Below are 22,799 nucleotides of genomic sequence, written 5' to 3'. Positions count from 1 at the left end.
TTACTGACTCAGTAAAAATAACTCTTGCTATGTGGATGGATCAAGGAAGACTGCAGGCCACTGTGTCACTTGAGGTGGGGATGTTTATTTAAACAAGTTAACATGTGTAAGTGGTTTTACTAGGGTCTGAAGATGTCACCTATTTTTTACTCAAGATGCTGACAGTGGGGTTTTCTAGGTGTCTGAAAAGAGACGAATGAGAAAACTGGTCATTCTCCTCTCTTCAACTGCATATTGAATCCAAGTATAACTAGCAAGCTGCAATTGTCTTGTTCAGCTGCAGCCGCTCTCTCTGAAGAGAGGTACATGAAAACATTGTCATAGAACTGAGCTTGTCTTGGCTTAGCTTGGGAATGTGGAAGAAGAAATATAAACATGATAATTATTATGAGATAAAAAAGGATGTGTGTGTTTATTTGAATGTGGAGAGACCCATTGTTAGCTTCTCTCCTGAGGCTGAGGAAACTATAGAGCAAAATGGGGCGGTATACATTAGGACTACAGGTACATGAATGCAAGACTGTGGGAAATCTGTTACTGCAAGCTGTACTTCAAGTATTTCAGGGAAAAAGGGAAAAGAAGATTTTTTTTCACTGGCCATGTGTTTAAATAGGAAGGCAATGAGAGCTACTTGTCCCTTTAGCTTTGGGCAACTTGACTATTACTATTAGCCTAACTTATAGTGCCTCAAAAAAAAGACATCCAACTTCCTGTGGTCTAAGGCGTACCAGACCTGACACAAGCCCGGAGCCAGGTGCTCTCGGGTAGAAGTCATGAGGTAAAACTTTCTCTCCCTTAAGGTTCTTAAAATCGTTTGACGATAGTTGGAAATGTATCTTGGGCTGGGGAAAACAGCAGGTAAGAGGAGGAGGGGAAGAGAGAGAGAGGCAGTATTGAACTTGCGTGGAACCATGAGGTTTCACATTGCTCGGAAGAATCCATGGACTCTGCTTACAGTTCTTGTGTGTGATAAACAGCAAACATCTAATTAAACGGACAAACAAATACCACTGGCTTTACCATTTGTGACTATCCTAAAAGAAAAGTGTTTACTCTTGTTCTCTTTTGCAGAGTAGATGTGAAACTTCATTGGGGCATTGTACAACAACATACAAGCTACAGAAGTGATGAACTGTAGTATCATCTTAAATGTGAAAAGGGAAAAATCTTTGCCTAGTATTTAGCCCACTTACACGTAGGCTAGCTTTAACTTATCGCTAAATGCTTTTTAATTTCCTTATGAGGAGGTAACCTTGACTTTGCCAATAGCTGAAAAACACACGCTTCGAAGAGCGGTTTGCCTAGTATTTAGCCCACTTACACGTAGGCTAGCTTTAACTTATCGCTAAATGCTTTTTAATTTCCTTATGAGGAGGTAACCTTGACTTTGACAATAGCTGAAAAACACACGCTTCGAAGAGCTGTTCAGCTATGTAAAGCATGCTGAAATGTGATTTCATTCTCATGTCTCAAAAGGTTTATTTTTTTAAAGAGTTCTGTAGCCCCCTAATGTGTTGTAATACCAGTTTGTCTAAAAAGTGTGATTTTCTTGCTGCCATTTCAGTTGTTCCTCTCATAAAATTGTGTGTGAGTAAATACCCACTCTGTTTTTCCTTAACTATTAAACTTCACGGGCTAACTTCAGTACGAGAACTTATTGCTGCAGAGAAACGTTGCAGTCATATTGTCCAGTCTGCTCTCTTTCAAATGTGTTCTCTAGTGAGTCATCTACCTCCTTGTCTGTCCTTCCAAGGTAAATTTGTAAAGGGCATTGATCTGTAATGACTGTCTGACATTATTAAGAAAAGAAACATGAGGAAACCAGAAGCTTTTTTTGTGGAAAAACTGGAAGAGCAATACGGTCTGAGCTCTGTTCTTAAATGGTGAAGAGTAACTAACCCTGATGAATATCTCTGAGCAGAACAATTCCTTTTCAATTCTCCTCTGCTTTCAAGAAAGACAAAGCAAATAACAATGATCCATGTGATTTATAGTGTTTACATGGCTCGTCTTTTTGGTTTGGTTTGGTGGTGGGTTTTTTTTTTTTTTAAGTGCTCTGGCAGTGGGAAAAGTAATTTCCTCCTAAATTACAAAAACAATTGCATTCGTTTTGGACAAGTATTTGGGACCTGTGCTGGAAATGCTGAGTGAGGACCTGAGACTTCTACAACAATTACGAGTTAATAGCTGAGTCATATGAAACAAGTTTTGGGTTGAGAAAGTGAAACTTACCCAAAATAAATGGACTTAATGCAATGAGGCAAATCTTTACATGCAGCTTGAAGCTGAAGCTTACCAAATCACTTTGGCTGAAAAACAGAGCCTTATGCAGAGAGAGATCTGTTCTCTGGAAGAAAGATCAGGTACATATTCTGGAAGTAGAAATTCTGTTTCATTAGCTTCCTCAGGAAGACTGAATCTCTTGAAAGCATCAATAAACCATCCCTGTGCAGATGCTTCTCTGTCTGTGTTTTTAATTCCCATAGCAAAAATACACAATCGAATGAAGTCCACCGGTAAGCCCAAAATGTGGTTGTGAAAGAGCAGCCAAACTGGATGCATCATTGGTGAGAGGTGAGGAATATAATAGTCTAACGTCACATTCAAAAATTACTTAAACACTGATCCAACATGGTGAGGAGAGGACCATATACACAAGCTCTATTTTTATTTATATATTACAACGATGAGTTTTATTCCTTGATTTTTATCTGTTTTGCATTTTAACTCTTCTTCCAAAATTGGACTGCACTGCCAACAAAACATAAACTAAAACATCTAGCCTCTTCTTACTGCTGACACTGATCCTTGTGCCAAATTCCTAAGGGACTACTTTACTGAAAAAGTGGGAAAAAGAGGGGGGGAATAAAAGAAGGAAACAAAAAAAAAACAAACAAAAAAACCCAAAACAACCAACCGTCCTTGTGCTGAAACACTATGTATTTCACCAGCTCTCTGACAGATCTTTCTGGTATATATCCTTTTGAAAGAATAGTTTAGTACTTTCGATTCCTTTCCAGTGAGATCCTGAGCTGGCATGAACTTGACTGAACCCTACCAGCAGATGTGTATTTTCTTATAAACTTGGTGTGAGGTTTTGAATAGAAAACACAGTTTAAGATTGCAACGAACAGCAATCGGTACATATTAGTACCCTCTCCAGACTGAAAAAGAAAATCTGTAAGAATATGGTCTTCACTGAAAACAAGTATTGTTATGCTCTCATAGGATGTTGCAGCTTATGTGGCTGCCCTCGTACTTGGGGCTGAGTGATTTCTCCTTGTAGTTTTTTCCTTGCTGCATCGTCAACTTACTGCTGAAAAAACCTTCACCTGAATTTGCCAAGGAATCTACTAACTTCAGTCCCTGGAGAAGGGCAAAAAGAAGTCCCTAATCTTATTTCAGTGTTTCATAGAAGCAACTACTGCCAGTAAGGTAAGACTCTTCTGCCTTTGCTTGAATTCCCATGCGAACAAATCTTTCCGATTTACTTGCGTTAAAGGCCACAGCAATCCACAAGCAGTACACAAACATCATATTTAAACAGATTAAGAACTTATCTAATCCCTCTTCTTCATTCATCTTCGCTGTTTTGGAGGGGAATTACATTTTAATTTACAGAATTTGGAAGAACACAAAAAATAATCTAGAAAAAGGGCGTTTTTGTGCTTTGCTTGTTAGTTAATTCAGTGTGTGTGTGTAAGAAATGACTGTGTTTTGAGTCACCTGTACAACAGTGCACATGTTTTGTGCAAAAGAGCAAATTCTCTGAATTTCCATGGGATTACAGGCAGTTTATCAGTTAAAGTTGAGTAGCCATAAGCAGATCCTGTGACTGTTAAGAGCAGCACTGGAGCGGCCTCGCTACAAACCTGGGCGTAACACTGGATTTTTCAGGGTGCTTTTTGTGAGAGGTGTTCAAAGCACTGCTACCATTGGCTTCGCAGTAGCGTTCATATTCTCATCTCAAGTTATCAGAGAAGAGGAATGCCATGACAAGTGTGTTTATGCTGCACGTTACATGTCTGCTATGCAGAGGAAGGGAACGGTGTAAGTTACCTTTTCTGATAAAGACTGAACAAGGGTTTTAAACAAGGGTTTATCGCATACTTGGTGCTTGACCAATTGGTGCTGGCCCTATTCCAAGGATGCAAGTTTTTTGGCCTATGAAAGGACCAAAATTTTTATTTTTTTTTTAACACTGATGGAATTGCCTTTGGGGAATGGACTGCAGAAATTTTAACTGAAGGGGAAAGAAAATCTTAAGTTTTTTTGGCTTAACTTCCAAAGAGCTGATGTGAAGCAAGTACATAGCAAAGGTTAAAATGATGTCTTCTACTACTACTAATATAACAACTACTATGTTTTAGTCCTAGGGGGAGGGGAAGACCTCACAGTAGGAAGTCTAGCGACCTTAATAGATAGCGTGAGCAGCTTATAATAACTAGGAGGCCAGATCCAGTGATTTTAATCTTTATAATCAGTGAGACAACTTGTAGACTGGTGTGGAAAGCATGGTCCTTCTTGTGTAAATTCAATTTAACTTGAATGGCAGTCTCTCTTCAGACAGTATTGGTCAGAGGAGCTTCTTTGAGTCTAATTCTGAACAGTAAAACCCTGGAAACTAATATGCTTCACATGCTTTTCAAAGAAAGGTCCAGTGTTTCTTTTAACTCTGTTTGAAGTAGCTCAGAGGAATAACACGCTTGACCTCAGCCTTGGCAGACGTGGTCTCTGTTTCTGCACAAGTGTGGGAATGGAATTTGAGTAACCAGAAGCCTCAACTTCATGTGCTTTTCTTTAAGATGCGGGTGAGGGGAGGACCTTTTTGGGGGGAAAAAAACAGAGAACTTGCAGATACATCAGCAGGGAGTGTTCCTCTCCAAAATACTGAACTCGTGACCTGCTGAAACTTAGAAGCAAGGGAGGATAAACCATGACCAAGAGGCACAGACCATCCAGCAGGAAAGCTGTCTGTATGTAGTCAGTTTGGAGTATGTACTATCTCAGTCATGACCACAGTCACAGAAAGTAGGACAGAGTTGCTACGTAGCTTGAACACATTCCTGGGAGAAAAACATGTAGAATAAAAATGTCAAATGTCCCTGTATTGAAAACTACTTTTTTTAAGAATCATTCCATGCAAACCTTCTTTGCAGTGCAGGAGGAGGGTCTTGCTTCCCAAGTTTGGGGAGTGGAGTTTAATACTGCTCAGTGAGAAACCACAGATACTTCTTGGCCTGGGAATTTTGGGAGTGCCCTTCTGAAAAATAACTGCCAGTAGAAATAAGCCTGCAAAGTGAAAGAGAAGGAAAGTGTGGAGGAAATAGTGAATTACCAAGCCAGGAAATGGCTTAAACAGGCAGCTTTACTGTGGGAACAGCACTGTAAACAATTGCTACTCTTAACTTTTCAGCATTTAGGACTGCAAGATTATGTGGACTTCTGCATACCTTATCCTAAAACAAGAGTGATGGGATAATGCAAAAGTAATTAAACTGTCCCCATCCTAATCGATCACAAAATCAAAGGCTTTCAAAGAGAACAAAGTAACTTTGAACAATTAACAAAAAAATAATCTCACATCATTACTATGTTTTCTTGAATCTAAAAAGCCTTTAGGAATTTTGGAAGTAGTTCTAGGGTAAGATTAGTCTGTAAAAGATGGAGGTGCCTTACAAAATGCGCATACACACAAACAGGCTGTAAATGTTTGGTCATTCATATTTGAATCTGTGTTGCAGACTCAAATGAAATTCTATATCTTAATTTGATACCTGCAATTTACACAAGATTTTGTTATGGAAATTAAATGGTGGTGATAAAGTACTAATATTGGTTCAGATTTTTGAGTAATGAAATGCTCTATCTGGTCTGGATGCTTTATCCAACACACCTTTATCCTATGCCGCTTTCTTGATCATAATCTGTTTTCCACCACCCTGTGTGGACTTGCAGACCTCCGACGTGCTGTTGGGTTTGAAGCTTTATCTCAGGATGGAAACTTAACTGGGAGAGACAGCTCATAATAATTTATACTGGAATGAAGGGCTTTATTGGTTGCCTGCACTGTCTACATCAGGGAACTTGGTGGTGTAGAAAGGTGTCAGCAAAGAGGGAGAAAAGCCCCGGCTTTTTGAATACCCAGTTACGCTGGTGTGGATAAAACCAGTGCCCCTCCCAGGTTCGCATACAGTAGTACAGACCCAGAAAGGATTTATATTGGTGCATGCAAAAGAGCAGCAGGTTTTGTCCTAGGGAAATCAGAAACATTTGGGTTAGTTCTAGCTTTTGTTAACATAATGTTTTTTCATTTGATTTGCTGCTGCCCCTAGCGTCCTGCATTTTTTTAACATTTTGGAGCTTGAAAGCATCCCATATAAACACATTTGATATATTTTTTAAAAAGGGAGGGGGCAGAATAGTCAGACTGAATTTTTGTGCCTGAGCACAGCGTCAAAACTACATTGCTAGTTTATGCAAATTTGGTTAATTAGATAGTAATAATTTGAAATACTGCACTAAAAGGTTACTTTTCTACTTTCATTTGGGAAAAAAAAAAAAACAGATTTGCATTCCCTGAGAGAAAGTGAATGCTCAACTTAAAAGGGTTTTGCTGCAATGCTAAAATACTTAACTTTAGGCTATGAGAAATGGATTGGATTTATTTTTTAACTAGTGGAGTCTCTGAAGTTGTTATTACAGAGGCAGGGAAAAGTAGGTCGTGCGGCTCCGTGTTATAACATATTCATGAATTTTATTTCCAGGTTTTAGTTTAATCAAGGAGGTTATCATCCACTGTCTGATTCTGAATTTCAGTCCTAAATTGCCTGGCTGAATGCCTTGATGTTGATGCAGATTAATACCAGAAAGCAAAACACCAGAAGATCCTCTTCTGGATCGTAACAGCCGATTAGTAATAGTCATTGTGAAATAACGGGTTCCAGCGCACAGGGTCACTTGAGGTAAGTTTGTCTGATTTTAGTTTGGGATATTGGAAGTAACGAAAGGGCTGTGACCCATAGCTGGTTTCGGTGGGGCAGGGAGAATGTAAACCCTGTAAGAATGTCTCAAATTTGCTTCCTTCCTTTAAGAGAGACAGGCTGCCGTGCCTTTCCTTTGCAGCTATAGGATGCGTGCTACAGGTTTTCTGTGTATTAGTTGTGATCTGTTCGTAAAGCACAAAATAAGAAGCAGCATTTTACCTGATTTCCATCAGTCTGCCATTCTCAGAACTCTTACCCTCTTGTCATTTCAGATACGAACACATCAGTAAGGTTGCAGGAGGTGTCTCGAGGTTGCTTCAAACATAAAAATGCACTAGGTATCCAAAGCATATCATGCTGTCCTGACTAAGACTGGCATGGTAGATGGTCTGTCCAAAACTTTTGGTAACTTCTGTTCACTTGTTATCAAAGCACCTAAAGCCTATGTGGCGTGACAGGTTTAAGCTGGGGGTGGGCCACAATGTATATTAGGTCCTGTCCTTCCTAGAGATAGTGTTTGTCGTGTGTGCAAGAAATTAGATGCTACTGCACCAACCATCTTTTAAAACGCTGAAGTAATTACTGTAAGCAGAGGATCAGTAGAACTGGAAATACTGTTATATCCCGATACATCCTCTTCATAGTGTCGATGGCTACAGCAACAACCGTCTTTCCTATACTTGCAGTTAAAACTGTGAGGATCTAAGAAGGACAACCACCATCTGCAGTGTCAGGGCTTGGTTTTTTGGTCTTAAGCAATAAGTGCAACGATGGCGTGCAGGTGCTCTCAGCCCTGGTTTGGGAGCTCAGTATCCTAATGAGGTTAAATGGCAAGGGATTATCGTTTAACTACAACAGTGGGTGGGGAAGAGAGAAAAAGCAAAATATTGTGAAAGCTCTCCGTGTTGTGGGTATAGTAGTAGTGGAGGAGGGGGAATAGAAGCACGTGCTGGGCTTTCTGCCACTGGCTGATTTGTGTACATACTTAGCTAAACATTCAATCGGGTGGACAAGATACTGCAGTAATTTCAGCTTTGAGCGTGCTGGTTAAGGCTTCATCCACACATTGCGTTCTCGAGAGAAGAAATGTTCGTGCTGCTTGGAGCTCCTGCTCTGTCAACAAGTTTCAGGTTAGGTATAAAGATGGTGTTGCCATTCCAGGTCATCTTTCCATTTCTTCTTAGTACTGCCTTACTTCACGTAGACCTTGGAGTCACTGGGAAGTAGGAGGCACACAGTGTTAGCTTTTATGGAGTTTGTTGTTTTATGTGTTTATGGAGTTACACCATTAGCTGCACTAGAACAAATAATCATGTTTGTCATCTGTAGTAAAGTCAGAAATACGTCATCTCTTCTTATTTGATTAATAGTAGTGCAAAACTTACTGTGGCTTGACATATGCATATAAACTCCATATTTCAGCTCAGAAGTGAAAAGGGCAAAACTAGCAACTCAGCCTTCTTCTCGCAGTACAGAATTGATTTGGGGTTGCCTTTATTAAAATGTAATTAATTATTCCCACCTGGGAGCATCCATCAGTTGTTCCAATATCCTTTTATTTCAAGAAGGGCTGCGAGCTATGACTAAAAGTAAACAATATTATATGGAGAAATAAAACACAGATTTAAGTCAATATGGCAGTGATAGTGAGGAGTTATAACTTCTAAATCTGTTGCTAGAAAGAGTGAGTGATCACGCAGACAAAGGAGGTCTGGATGGTATACTTCATTTTATAAAATGATATTTGGAAAGTCCTTTCACAAGAAGTCTTAGCTTATGCTGTCTTAGTCACTGTAGGAAAAGGCATCTGTCAGGATTAATAACTGACCATTTATTCTTGGGTTCTATTTCTTATCTTTTCACCAATTTTTTATGGAGAGAAGTTGCTAAGCAATGTCATCCAGAGCTTTGTGCTGCTGGATCTGGAGAAGGGGGTGAGTAGGAAAGTGAAAAGCGAGTGGGATATTCAGTTACTCAGGATCATGGAACCTAATGCTGATGGGAAAATGTGGGGTAGCACTTAGTGAAAAGCACCTCCAGCTACACAAGTGCAACGGCCTATAAAATAACTGTTTCCTTGTAATAAAGAGCTTGGAATGATTCTGGTTAGTGTTCAGAAGACAGCGGGAACAATTAAAAAGACAAACAATGCTGGGAACTGAAGTCAAAATCACAAACCTTCTGTTGCTCTATAAATCTCCCATGTGTCCCTGCCATCAGCATCCCATGTAGCTTTGGTCATCTTTGAAAGGGCATCAAAAAAACCCTGAAAAGGCACAGAGCAGGGCAAAAAGGTAACCAGAAGTACAGTGCGATTTTCACGTGATGAGTAAACACCTGTGTTGTCTCAGTTGGGTAGAAGAGACAGCAAAGGAAGATCTGATACAGTTTTGTAAGATTAAAAATGGTATGGCAAAGGAGAGCAGGGAACGGTGCTTCACCCGTTACTAAAATAAATGAGAGGGTACCGGCTGATGCGAAGCGGCAAATCAAAACCAGAGGCAATGTTGCTACCCTAAGCAAACAATGAAACTTGCTGTTTGAAAGCATATCAACAGGTCCAAAAGTCAGCCTCTCTGACGGGACCAGTTGCACCGATAGCCGTCCAACACAATCCAAACCTGGCCTCTGCCTTAGGCACTCCCCAAGCAGCTGAGGAGTGGAGGGAGGACTGAGGATGCATCCAGTTCCATTGGTTTCCCTAAGTGTGGCCCGCCGGCCTCAGTCGGGTACCACTGCTGTGAGGTGATGGGGTTTTTTTCTCGTACACACAGACAGAGTGAGCTAGTTTGAGTTTTTCAATACGAGATGAATGCTGGAAACAGACAGCTTGTGTTAACCCCTCTGTTGTACCTGTACAGACCCCGCGCTGGGGAGTTGAGCGTTTGGAGCAGAAGCCGCTCATTAGTATTGTCCAAAGCAGCGATGCGGGGGTGGCTTTGAGAGCTGGAGCCTCCGCAGAATGGCAATTCCAGTGTAAGACACTAGTGGACAGTCTTATTTATCTTGCGTTATCTTATCGTGCATTTTACAGCTAAAGCATGCTAGTTGCGTACAAATTGATGGGTTTGTTACTGTAGTGACCAGTTAGCACTGGGATTATTTTTCAGCTTAATGAATAGTCACACCTCAGGATAAATATTTACCTCACACCTTGCACTTTTTCCATAAGAACACTGAAGAAATGGGCACTTCTTGGTAGCTTATGAAATTGCTGGTGAGGCTTCTGCTCACAGTGTGACCTTCTCTGAGCCGGGACGGTCGTCTTCTTCCCAGTGACGCAGTTGGAAGGCTTTGCTGTACTTTGCATGCAGTGAGTCACTTCTTTATTTTTTGACGGAAGTATGATCCACAGAGTCAGCAAATCTGAGCGTGAAGTATTACAGTTCCAGTCAAAGGAGATGAAACCCATCTCACGCTATCCTCATTGTCTCAGTTCCTTACAAGCAGCTGGAAGCAGTGTCTCCAGTCATTAAGAGTTGCAGCATTTTGACTGTACTTGTTGTCCATTCTGGTCAACAATGAGTTTTTAAAGAGATTGGAACTTGTTTTAGGAAGAAGTAGTTCTTGATCCTTTCCAGATGGAAAGTTTGGCTGAAGTGCACGGATCTCTACATTTGGGAACGTGACTTTACTCGTTCACTATGGTACCGTCTGTACAAGGGCGTGTGCGTGCTGACAAGGCAGTGCAGGTACCTCCGTCTGATTTCAGTAAGAGCAAACTGCCCCCTGCACTGAAGTTCATCCTGTGGTTGAGAACGGGAAGCTCTGCGGTCAGTCTGCAAGTGAGAAGCCCATCGGGTTTTACAGTAATAAGTAGGTTTTAGCATCTGTGGGAAGACAGGAAAGCTTGTAATCAGGTAAGTTGTGATGTTCAGAACTGTTAGTAATGAGAAAGTGAGAGTTCTTCACCATTACCAAGTGTTATCTTGGAAAACCGAGATCTAAGACAACTATAGCTATTTCTTGTCCACAGCTACAGAGCCCTTTTGCTCGGGAGGCCCAAGAATTGACACTGTTAAAGCTACTTGTTTTCAACTTTTTTTTTTTTTTCAGTCCAAATAAATCATTCTTCTTTTGCTTTTGCAGTATGTTTTCCTCAAATATGTGGGAGCTTCCTTCTAAAAATAAATTTTTTAAGGGTACTCAGTAAATTTTCAGTATGCTAACATCAGCTCGATATTTGAACTGGATCAATCAAGGAAGGAGGGGAAATAATGATAGGAGATGGTGACCAGAATTAAAGGGTGCTTGAAAGAGCTACAGGTGTTCAGCACACTGCCTGTCTTTCCCCCAGCCATTCTGTGTATTCTTAAATATAATCAATAAAGGATGTTTAAGTGTTTATCAATCTAATAGCTTCTGTTCCAAGATTAAGACACCTATGACATGACTGAGTGAAATATTCTCAAAGCCACTGAATTTTGTTAATCCATTACCTCCTGTTTTTCTTAACCAAGCATGGATTCACAAAGTAAAAAATACTCCTGCTAAACTAATCTGCACTCCAAGATAAAGTGATTTCTGCAAAGCACTTGAAGAAACATAAGCCATGTGTGTTTTTGAAGTTAGGAACCATTTTCTTTTCCTTTTTTTTTTAAGAAGAAAAGAAGTGATAGCTTACATTCATTTTTGTGTAGTGTAACGCTTGAAAATGTGACTTTTTCTAAGTACACTACATGTTCTGAGCCATCTGATCAACGGAATAAAATTATCACATTCAACTCTATTAAAAATCTTAAACAAAACCAAGTCTGCTTTCTTGTTATGGGACAAGAAATAGTATTTAAATACCAAAAGATTACATATAATCTGAAAAAGGGAAGTATAACCTGAGGTAAGAATAGAGCTATCTTGAAAACATCCTTTATTCTAGAAAGGCTGAGTAATTAAACACAGGCCCCAGCTGTAGACAGAAACTTGGGTTATGGTGTGACATTTTCAACACCAACTGCAGTACTGAAATGTGCCTGTCTTTCTCTAGAAACTCCAACCTCATCTTTCCGGCAGTGCTTTAAGTCTTTATACTAAAAAGAGGAGCGAGCGCTCTTCTTCACGCTGAGTCACAGCTCACCTCTCACTCTGCGCTAGTCATCCGCTACAGAAAATCGCATCTGTCCTAATTATACCAGTGAGTTTTTCTTGTGTGGCGATGCTGGGATTTGAAATGGCAAATGGGAGTTGCGCTCGCTGGGAGGCAGAGCTTTCCTGGTGCGCTCCGCTGTGCCGGAGGCAGCCTCCCTTTGGGCACTGGACCAGCTGCTGCGGGAATGGATGTGGTCACGGACCTCCAGCCGCCTGCTCCCACCCGGGTCCCTCCCAACCCACACCTTGAGAAACACAGCTGCGTTATCCGACGAGTGGGATTTCAGCTGTATGGATCTGTGGGTAGGGCTTTTCGGCCAACAGTAGGAATTTGGGTTTAGACCCCAGAGAAGCAGCGGCGTTGAGCAGTTGAAGGCAGGGAAAGGGAGAGGAGCTCAGGGGTGTGCGGTTTTGTCTAATGGACCGTGGGAGAAAGTCTCAGGCGTGAGTGATGCCCACGTTGGTAAAACCCTACAGCAAAATTAAACAGGACAAAACATGATTGACCCTGGCGATTGGTATTTAGAAAGGAAGGAGAAGGGAATACGATCAAATGTAAACAAAACTACCCTCAGGTTACTAGAAGCTATCAATAGCTGCATGCTTCAACAAAGATGCCATAGCCATGTGGGGCAGAGGCAGGAGTAAGAGAAAGAAAAAAAAGCTTCTAAAAAGGGAGGTGGTCCATCCTGGGCCTTTATCCAAGAAAATTTGCAAAGATTGATATGCATTATTTTTCTTGTCGAAGTTCACACTTTATCTGGACAGTAATACTATGCATGTATGAAAGCACTTGGTTACATCAATCAACCTAATTTTACCTTTTGGCAGTTATTCCAAAACCTGACTGTGCAAAGGATGTAAACTTTGCTCTGTATTAATTGCATTTATGCTATTGCAGGTATTCTGTGTTAATTGCATTTATCCTATTGCAGGTATTCAAATTATCGCTGACAGTTAGATGCTTCTAGTACTAGAGCTGATTTAGTTTAAGGAGTAACTGTCACGTTCCCTAGATAGGTTTTACCTTTACTGATTTAAAACCACTCAATGTTGGAATTTCACAGGCAGAGCAGTGATGAAACCCTGCAGACATTCAGAAATAAGTCTTGGGAATTATTCTGTAGGGCCCTATACTGCTTCTGCATTCCCCAGATCAAAGCATCGTTAGAAGATGAAAAAGTTATATTAATTACATGTTTACCTCAAAACTATTCTAGCTGTTCTATAACAGATCACAAGACGCTTCTCTCCCCTTTATCCTTGGACCTTCCGTTCCCATGCATTACTAATGTTTTTTAAAATAAGCTTTATTAAAGGCACAGCCTAACTCTTCAGAAGGGTGGGATTTTTGCCATGAGGATGGGGCATCACCCACCTTCTCTGTAGCCAGTAAAGGGGTTTCACTATCTGCTTCCACCCACTGAGGAGTGCTCCAGGGCCAGCCCTGGGGAGCTCAGTGTCTCGGAACTGGAATTCCTCCTGGCAGGAATGTGTGGAGCTGTAGGTACAGGCATGACCGGATACGCATCGACAGCTCCAAGTAACCTGAAAGTCAGTTTAGAAATAACCCGAGTTAAAACTGCTGACTAGCTGTCACCTTCAAGGTTAGCATCACCAGTTTACAAGCAACACGTTAACCTACAGTGGAGAGCTAGAAGCAGCAGGGTGGCTGTTTTCCAGTGCAGAAGAATCAAGGCAGCTACACATAACCTATATCACCTGTCAAGATTTTAACTCCTTTTCCATTAAGGAACAAAGTTTAAGAAATATCAGGTAGGTACGTCCAATCTGAATGTAACTGCTTTAATTGTAAGTTCTTAGAAGAGCCAGCACACACAAATATTTTACTAAGAATTTACTGAGAACCAATAGGAAGATAAGGTTTCCAATTTACAATTTAAGGCACAAACTGGAATTCATACGAAAGCGACTCCTCATTTGCTGCAGAGTATTTGCAGCACTCACTCACTCGATCAGAAGGCAGCAGCTCGCGGCTGGGTGCTACTTTCTATCAGTTCCCACATCTTAGACTTAAAAACCTTTGTGAACAGCCAAGACCAAGTTTCAGGCACGCAAAAGCATCTCTTCGTGCAAGAATTTGAGGTTATATAAATGACTAGAGTATTTATCTGGTGATCTGATCTGGTGGCATTAAGGCAGAACTAGGAATAGTTCTGGGGCTTGAGTCAGGCGGAGTGTGGAAGTTGCTCAGTGTGAAAGGATGAATGAAGTGCTTTATCAAAACAAGAATTGTAAAATTGAGACCTGAATTGGAAACTTGAAAGCTTGAAGGCTTGAAAGCTGACTAGAGGGTTTTTTTTATGTGGTGGTGGTGTTGTATAAAAAAGAATCATATAATTACATGCTAATGGTAAGACCAAGCTAGCACAGAGAAATGGCAGCGGGCTGTTTTCTGCATCCAGTAAGAGAAGTAACAGGCTTGAACTAAATCAATGATTCAAACAGATGGTAGAGAGCGCTTTTTAACAGTGGATGTACTGACATATTGGAGTACATGACCACTGGAGGACAAAGTCTCCATCCTTAATGATTTTAAGAACAGCTTGGGGCAGGTGACACATGCCCCTTCCTCTTGTCATTGAATCCATTTAGGTATCACTAATTGTACTTAAACTCGGTTTAGAAAAAAAAGCGGGGAACACGACAATTTACCCAAGTCATCCCTTCTCAAGCTGCAGCTGAAGTGACTGTGAAAAACCAAGGAAAGGTTTCCAAAACTTCCACCAGAGAGGCCTCTGCTGTACTAGAGCTGGTCTCCTACAGCCCTTTCTCGTTATTTTAGCAAATGCACTTGCACCTTTGCTGCACTTTAAATGCTATCCAGAGCCCACCTGAAACCAGTACTGTTTCGTACCCATGCCTAAATAAACAAGGTGGTAATAACTTCACAGATCTATGGCAAAACATTAAAACCACTCGTCCACAGCTCGGGTAGTGCTCGGGCTGTATGGCCCCACACTTGCCTACCCAGCTGGGATTTCTGCCCACTGCAAGCGAACAACCATGCAGCTTTTGCTTACAGGAACACATGCTGCCTTTCCTTCCCCCCTCAGCTCCTGTCTTCTCAAAAAAAAAAAAAAAAAGGGGGGGGGGGCAAAAATTACTGAGTTACTGGTGTGGGGTTTGTTCTCTTCTTGATTTATGGTACAGCTCTAATGGGTTTTATTCGAATCCTGGCAAAGACGACATTACCAGATTTCCTCCTAGGAAATGTTATGAGACATTAACCTATTGCGGAGTACTCCAGAACCAACTGTTCCGTGAAGGTCAGCGTTGCCTCCTTTACACAGAGCACAAACAAAATGTACAAAGCATCTTTAAACTAGGACTTGGGTCTTCTTGTGCATTACAACTGATTTTCAGGAGACTACAGCACCCTGTACAGAATTTTTCAGGGATCACAGGGCTCCTGGACCACACAGCTTCATATCTTACCATAACATGGTTGTCTACCATATCAATTCCTTTCTATTTCTAAATTAATGGAGCTGTCTTTTTAAATGAGTTGTCTTTTTTCCCTCCCTTCCTGCCACGCTGTTCTCATGGATAAAAAAAAAAAAAAAAAAAAAAAAAAAAAAAAAAAAAACAAACAACAAAAACCACAACCACCGTCCAACTTCCAGGCTGAAGTGATTCATTGCTCATGTACAAAAATCTGTTCTTATGCCAGTATTGTCCATAGCTTGATTACCTCTCTCCCACACTGCTGCTCATGTTGCTGTGCACCGCTGTCCTCTTTCAACCTTGACTTTGAGGCTAAATAAACCACACGGCTTGGTCCTCTCTGAGACAGAAGGCTTTTATCTCATTTGATGTTTCTCTGTATCTATTAAAAATGTGAATTCATCCCCTTGAGCAACTAGGAGAAAGAACATGTTAATGCCGCCATACGTTTGCCCTTTTCACAACTGGCTCGCTCGGGGGTTCGGAGCCACCCCGTGAGCCACCGATGTGCCCTGAGCAGGCACACCCGCGCGCTGACTGCTGCTACAGCACTTCAGCACCGCCAGCTCCGGCATACCAAATGTGTCACTCAGCTTCTGGCAGCCTGATACCGACTTGGCCTCTTCAGAAGAGCTGACTTATTTGTCTAACATCTCACAGATAGCCTGGCGCCAGGGACCGAGTCCAGTTCCTCTGAGAGCTTTTGAATACTTCAACCATCAGACACTGCCCCCATCCTTTCTCCTCCTCCTGCAGTCTCCTACTGGATTCCTGTACGCTTTCTAACTTCTGCTGCAGACCAGGCAACGCTCAAGGTGCCAGACGCGTTGCATGAGCCATTCCTGCCCCAGATGGGTCTAACCTTGTGCATTGATCAAGTGCTGTAGAGGAGAAAAAACAACCACCTTGTGATAGATGACCATCAAGGAGCATGAAAGGGGAGGCAGCAGATTTCCTTCAGCACTTGACTTTGCAGCAGATACTGAACGTATCTGGAACAGTGTGCTCACACGAGAGGTTTCCTGGCATTTTTTGAAAAGCTCATACTGAAAACAATAGATGTCAGTGATACACACGTGAGTCACTGCCGGAACTGGCACTTTTAAATCCAGTGTGCAAACATCTGTCGCTTGAACCAAGGACACAGGCAAGGACCTCCTCCAGACCCCTCTGTTCTGGTGGCTGGTGGTAATGCCCACTGCAGGAGGGACAGCAAAGGTGCTCCCAATTGCACTTCAGGCAAAGGCAGACAGATGGAACAGCTCTCACATCATCGCTGGTACTCACAAGCCGAGTTTGTTAGTATGGGAAGGCACAGAAAGACTCTATTTTTACAACCCGAAGCTTTTCAACTTTAGTTTTGCAGGAGAACACTTCTTCCCGTGCCTCCCACCCCGACGCTGCTAGGAGAGCAGTGGGACAGTTAATAAATTCCTTATGCAGAGGGGAAAAGAGGAGTCTGGTTTGCAGGAGAAATTGTTTGTATGGGCTGAGAAAGGGACAGCGGTTGCCAAGTCGCCATTGCCCTGTGGACCAGCGCTCCACCAGAGGGGCTGGTCCACCACCTGTTGTCTGCACAGCCATTCGAACAGAGGAGTGGGAAGGCCTGGCTTTGAAGAGCTACCAGTTTTCCCTCTACAATCTGGATTCAGCCTCACCCTGCTCTCCCTCCCCCTGAGCTCTCCCCCTCCATCGCCTCCAAACAATGCTCTTGGGGCAATCCCCAATGCCTCACTGCAGCCCAGCTCTTGGCCCCTACTTCTCCTCCCAGCGTTCTGTCTCCATGCCCTTTCCTTCCCTCCCACCTGCTCCTAGCTCCCTTTTCCAATTAAATCAGTCACAGCTTCCAGCTGCCCCTCCTCATCAAATCCCAGCCCCTCGTCCCTCTTGCACCCAAGCCCTTTGCCCAACAAATCCCGCTCTCTACAACTCCAAAGCCTTTTCTCCTGCCCCCTTGTGTTTACCCCATCCATCATCAATGTCTTCTCCCTCTCACCTATAGTCCTTTCCATTATTAAGCACTGGAAGGCTGAACGCTGGATTCCGGAGTCTTCCTTGGGACTACCAGCAGGAGAAGGCATCAGTGGGAGCGCAGGTATGGCAGACTCCTCCCAGCCCAGCCCCAGTGCCACAGCCCCAGCTGTAGTTACATGGCTTTGATTCCCACTGACGTATGTTTTGTACCACACTGAGCTTTTCTATGGGAAAGAACGAGGTTTGAGCACGCTCACTGAAGGTAAAACCAAGGCAGATTTTATTCAGTATAAAACAGAGATACACACACATACCAAAACCACTTTTACTGAGCACATGCTATCTGTTTTTTACAAACATTAATATATTTGGCCAAATCAGAATAGAAGGCAGAGGTAAAAAGAAAACACGGAGGGTGTCCTCTACACAGAGGTCGTTTCCCCTACCCGAATTGGAGTCCCTGTCCCAAAGCACTGAAGTGACAAATGATTTCCAAGAAACATCTTTGAGAGTATTTGAACATAGGCAGAAGACCACCACCTCCCAACCCTGGGTTCAAAAGAACATGCACTGTGTTGACTGAAGCTCCCCAAAGAGACTTGTCCTTTGAGGCCAAGATGAAAAGTTTCAGCCTATGTACAGCTGCAGTTTGGCAAAGCTTGGAGGACTGGAAAGAGGGTGACAAATTTGGAAGCGCTGGGGGGAGACCCGATTCCCATTTACCAGCACCAAGAAATGGCGCTGCAGGTGCTGTGGGTCAGCAGCAGAGCTTAATGCCTCAGTGCTGGAAGCAAGAATTCCTCGGGACTCAATACCCGGACAGACTGTAAGCACTAAAATGTTAATCAGCTTTCAGCTGTTTGCCCAGTGCTGAAACTGCCAAAGGTACACCTCAGCAACAAGCAACAGGTCCCTCAGTCACCAAAAACCACCTCCTTAACAAGTTTGGATTTAACATTCACCTCTTTAAATCGCAGTCAAGAGAAGGACAATGCAGACCACATCCCCTTCCTCACAGACACACAGCCTGCGGGGCACTGGAAACATCTATTACTGCAAGATTTGCTTTGACAATCATCTTTTTCCCATATTCTTCTCCATGGCAGTAGGTGTCATATCAAGTTAAACAGGAATGGCCAAAACCCATCTAAGATAGTCCCAGTGCTGCACGGATCGCAGGGTGATTCTGAGGAGCAACACGCACCGTTCTTACAGTCCCAGTACTCCAGATACAAACAAAGACTCTCAGAGGCAGCTCTTCGTGTTCAAGAAAGGAACAGGACATGCCGTCAGACTTCTTGGTGCTCACAGTCTTTCAGGAGCTCAGTTCTCCACTGAAATGCTGTTTCATGGCATTACCATAACAACTCCAGAAATTCTGTACTTTTTTTTTTTTTTTTATCATCGGGCTCACAGAAAGTGGGGATATTGAGAACTTAATGTAGAAACTCAGAGCTCTTCTTGATGCACAGGTTGATGGGGTGGGGTGGGGTGACTAAAATGACCTGTGCAATACTGGAGTTGTTAAATAAGTAACTTCATGACCGTTTAACACTTCTCGGAGGATACTACAACTGGGAGAGTTACTAAGCTAGTTCTGTCGCATCTGAAGTATGCGAGTACATACCATGGGTATCTGCAAGGACTCCACCAGTAACGTTCTAGGCAGTGCAAGCAATGCAGGGGCTAAGTATTTCTTGACCCTGGACTTTAAACATTTCTCACAAGTAGGTTGCTACAGTTGTCTCACCAAAAGCAACAATTTAAATACAGATAGAATGTTGCAAGACAGCAATTAACAATTCCAGCGTGGAAATATCATGGCCTTTTATGTACAATTATAGTGCTTTAGTTTCTACCTCCCTTAAGGCAAACACATGATCACCAAAAGTTAAGTAAGAACAGATGATAGAAATAAGTCCTGTGAGCATTTCTCAGTTGCGTTCCCATTTCCCACTATGACTTTTTAATATATTAAAGTTGTTAATTCATTACATGTAATGCAGCGCAAGTAGGTTGTTTTTCCCAAATCTCAGTCTGAACTACTGAAACTCCGTGGCTCAGTCCTGCTCTCTGATGCTAAGCCTGCCAAGTCCAGCTCAGCTATAAAAAGTGTTTATTGTTCCCTTGGTCATCATGCCATCCTCTGCTCTAAAAGATGCAGTTACGGTTGGGTTTTCTACATCATTCTGTAGAACTGGGACTTCAGTTCAAAATCCCAGTTGAGCCCGGTAACAGGAAAAAAGCTGGTGACCGAGCCATAAATGCCCAGTTGCTCTCAAGACGCAGTTTAACCCCGGGCGTCCTGCTTTCAGCAGGTTCTACTTCCAAAGACCTCCACCCATGAAACTCCCTCTGCACTCGTCGTCCTAATCAGACCCGTTTCTGCCTTTTCAGGTAAGTACCAACACTGACATTTGACAGTACCTATTTTTTTCTTACAAGGCCAACAGGCATATGCTGTGAGCATCCTGAACGATGCCTTCCGACACCAGCAAAACACCTTCAAGAGAAAAATGGGATGCATTTGTTGGTGAGCCTGAGCTGTCCTCCTCAGGCAGGGGAATTTTAGAAAGCCTTCTAGTGACTGAAGCGCACACATCACAACATCAGCCATTAAGCAACTGTCATCCAGTCTGAGATGCTCTTGTGCGTCCTGCTCAAAGACACTACTTACTCCTTTTTCAGTTTTTGATATTCCCCGTAGATTTTTTCAGAGTCTTCTAATGAACTCAGGCGACCTGAATGCAAACCAGGAATTGTGCTTGCTTTATTTTGTACACTTTGCCAAAAAGAGCCCTTTTCACAGTATAAAAAAACAAAACAACTTAGGGTGAGGAAAAAAAAAAAAGAGTTAATCACTAATAAAGAGCAATTCTGTTAGTGAACAACTTCCCCTGACAGAAATAATTCTTGATACAGAAAATGCATCTACGTCAAACAAGGAAACTGCTTCAGAAAATACTAAACAATTTTCAATTAGTGGACTTCTTCCCAGCTATAAGCATCCAGTTAAGCTAGATGGCAACACTTCTTTCTTCATCGTGATGAACTGGCATAAGTCAAGCTAAGCGTGGATTTCTAAAAAATTCTCATGAAAGACATTTACCGCCTGAAACAGCACGGTGAGATTCCCTGTCGAGGTGAAGCAAATGCATAACAATTGTAGCGTACAAATCTGTGACTGCAACCTGCTAAAAACAAATCAACACGCTATACTGGATTTTAATCTCTCATCCCACATAAGAAAATAAGTACCATATCGTCTTTTGGCATGCAAGAAAATCTTATTTTCTTCTCAAACCTGTCAGTACAAGCCAGGCTGGGTGCATTCCCAGAAAAGCTTTCCAAATTAGGTTACCCAAAACAGGTCATCAAGGTTTTAATACAGGCATTGTCCATCTATAAAAATACCATTATTAAATTACATCCAGAGACAAATTTTGCTCTCCTGGTGCCTGTGAGAGAATACAGAAACATCCCTTAGGTAATATGAAAGGCTGTTCGAGCACAAAACGAGCCCCTGTAATTTTTAGTTTAAGCAGAAACCAAAGGATGCAGAACTGTATGAAGCACGCTACCGTGAAATGAATAGATGTACTCAAAAACATTTTTATGACTACATTTTCCTGTCGGATAATGAAAGAAACCTGCTTCTTCTGCCAATGTATTCTTAGGTGGGAGGGTCAAGGAAGAAAAAGAGCTAAAATAAATGAAGGTTCATCCTAACTCACCAACATGTTTCACAGCATGATATTCAGAGCATGAAAACGACAATCAAAGTCAAATGTTTCCTCCAAGATAACGTAACGTCTTTGAAGTGACTTTATTTCCAGTACTTTATATAAATATAGCTTTCTCCCTTATCCTGGATTATCCTCAATTTGCAGTTCATGTTCTCAGTTTGTATTTGAGGACTGCAGTTAAACATCCCTATAACCCTTTGTACGCACGTGGGGCCGTTTAAACGCTGCCAGACTGTAATGGACTCAAAAGAAGCCTCTAAGAAGTTCCACTACTGCATGCCTAAACTACAATTGAACCTTCTATCCCCAAATTAAGAAATAAAGAAAAAAAGGTACTCGCACATACACACACACATGCACACCCTTCTCATACAAGTAGTAGGATGTCTACAGGAAAACGTCATTTTAAAATCCAAAATGAAAGTTAAGTTTTTCTTTTATTTTTAAATACAAGCTTTTATTTGGGAACTTGGCGATTAATTTGTCTCAGCCTCATCAGGAAACATTTGCCTTTGTCCAGCAGTTGCCAGCTGAGAGGATGTTATTGTTCGGAAGGGATGTGACCAGGAGGACCCTGTGCACGGCACAATGTGTCAGCCCGGAAGCCAGGGAAGAAAAGTGATTCTCTCATCTGGCTGAGAAAACAAAAGGGAAACACCGAGTGTTCGCCTGCCAGTTACAATCACCTCTGCGCCTGTCCCCAAGAAACATGTTAGTCACCTGTATCTCGCATCAGTATCACCACCTAACTACACCAATATATTAAAAAAAAAACAAAAAAAACCAATCCTACTTTAAAAAGAATTACAGCTTTCTTTAGAAAAGCTAAGATTTCTGCCACAGACATCTTTGAAACACTTTGAAACCACAAACGCTTAGGCTCCCCCCACACGCCACTGCTTACCCCGCTGCTCCAAATGATGGCGGGGTCGGCCACGCTTCCCCTTCCCTCAGCCAGTGCCCCCCTCCCCAAAGCACCATCAGCCCCACAGAGCCACCCGGCCGGCAGCAGGACAGCAGAGCCCTCCCACCGACGACAGGAACCCTCCGTCCCATCCAGGCCCACCCGGACCTCAGCGGCCAACTTCGCAGAAGCCCCTTGTCTGCATTTCAGTAGCGATATGGCAGAGCACAACGTGCTTCGGCGCTCAGGACAGGCGATGCTCTCACAGCAACACCTTCCAAGCTCTCCAGTTCCTTGCCAAGAGTTGCCTTTGGGGGGATTTTTAAATTTTGACACAGGTTTGGTGGTTTTTGGTTGGGTTTTGTTGTGGGGTTTTGGTGGGTTTTTTTGGAAGAACACCCATGCTGTGCACAAGGTCATGGTTTCACGTCGAAAGGGCTCCGAGGTTGATCCCTCCCCAGAGGACACCTTTGACCAAACCTCTCTCTTAAATACAACGTCCCCTCCACCCACCCCGCTGCAGTCCCCAGAGAGAGCAGCACAGCCCCCCCGAGGCGGCAAGATGGTGACGGTGGTGGTGGTGTGTCCTGACCGCGCCGCGCCGCCCCTACCCGAGGCGACGCAGCTTTGCCTCCG

General features: G+C 42.6%; 1 protein-coding gene across 1 annotated transcript in view; it reads left to right on the top strand.

Moving 5' to 3' along the window:
- The first annotated feature begins 12,256 nt into the window (after positions 1–12,256).
- The window catches only part of TUBGCP5 (tubulin, gamma complex associated protein 5), a 69,042-nt gene continuing 58,499 nt past the window's right edge, over positions 12,257–22,799 (top strand). The window contains exon 1 of the mRNA XM_009882116.1: positions 12,257–12,374. Coding sequence (XP_009880418.1) covers positions 12,257–12,374 — 118 coding nt within the window. The remainder of the gene's footprint in view (positions 12,375–22,799) is intronic.

The sequence above is a fragment of the Charadrius vociferus genome, unplaced genomic scaffold (assembly GCF_000708025.1).
Source record: "Charadrius vociferus isolate BGI_N301 unplaced genomic scaffold, ASM70802v2 scaffold273, whole genome shotgun sequence".
Classification (NCBI taxonomy): Eukaryota; Metazoa; Chordata; class Aves; order Charadriiformes; family Charadriidae; genus Charadrius; species Charadrius vociferus.
This window is presented reverse-complemented; position numbering and strand designations above follow the sequence as displayed.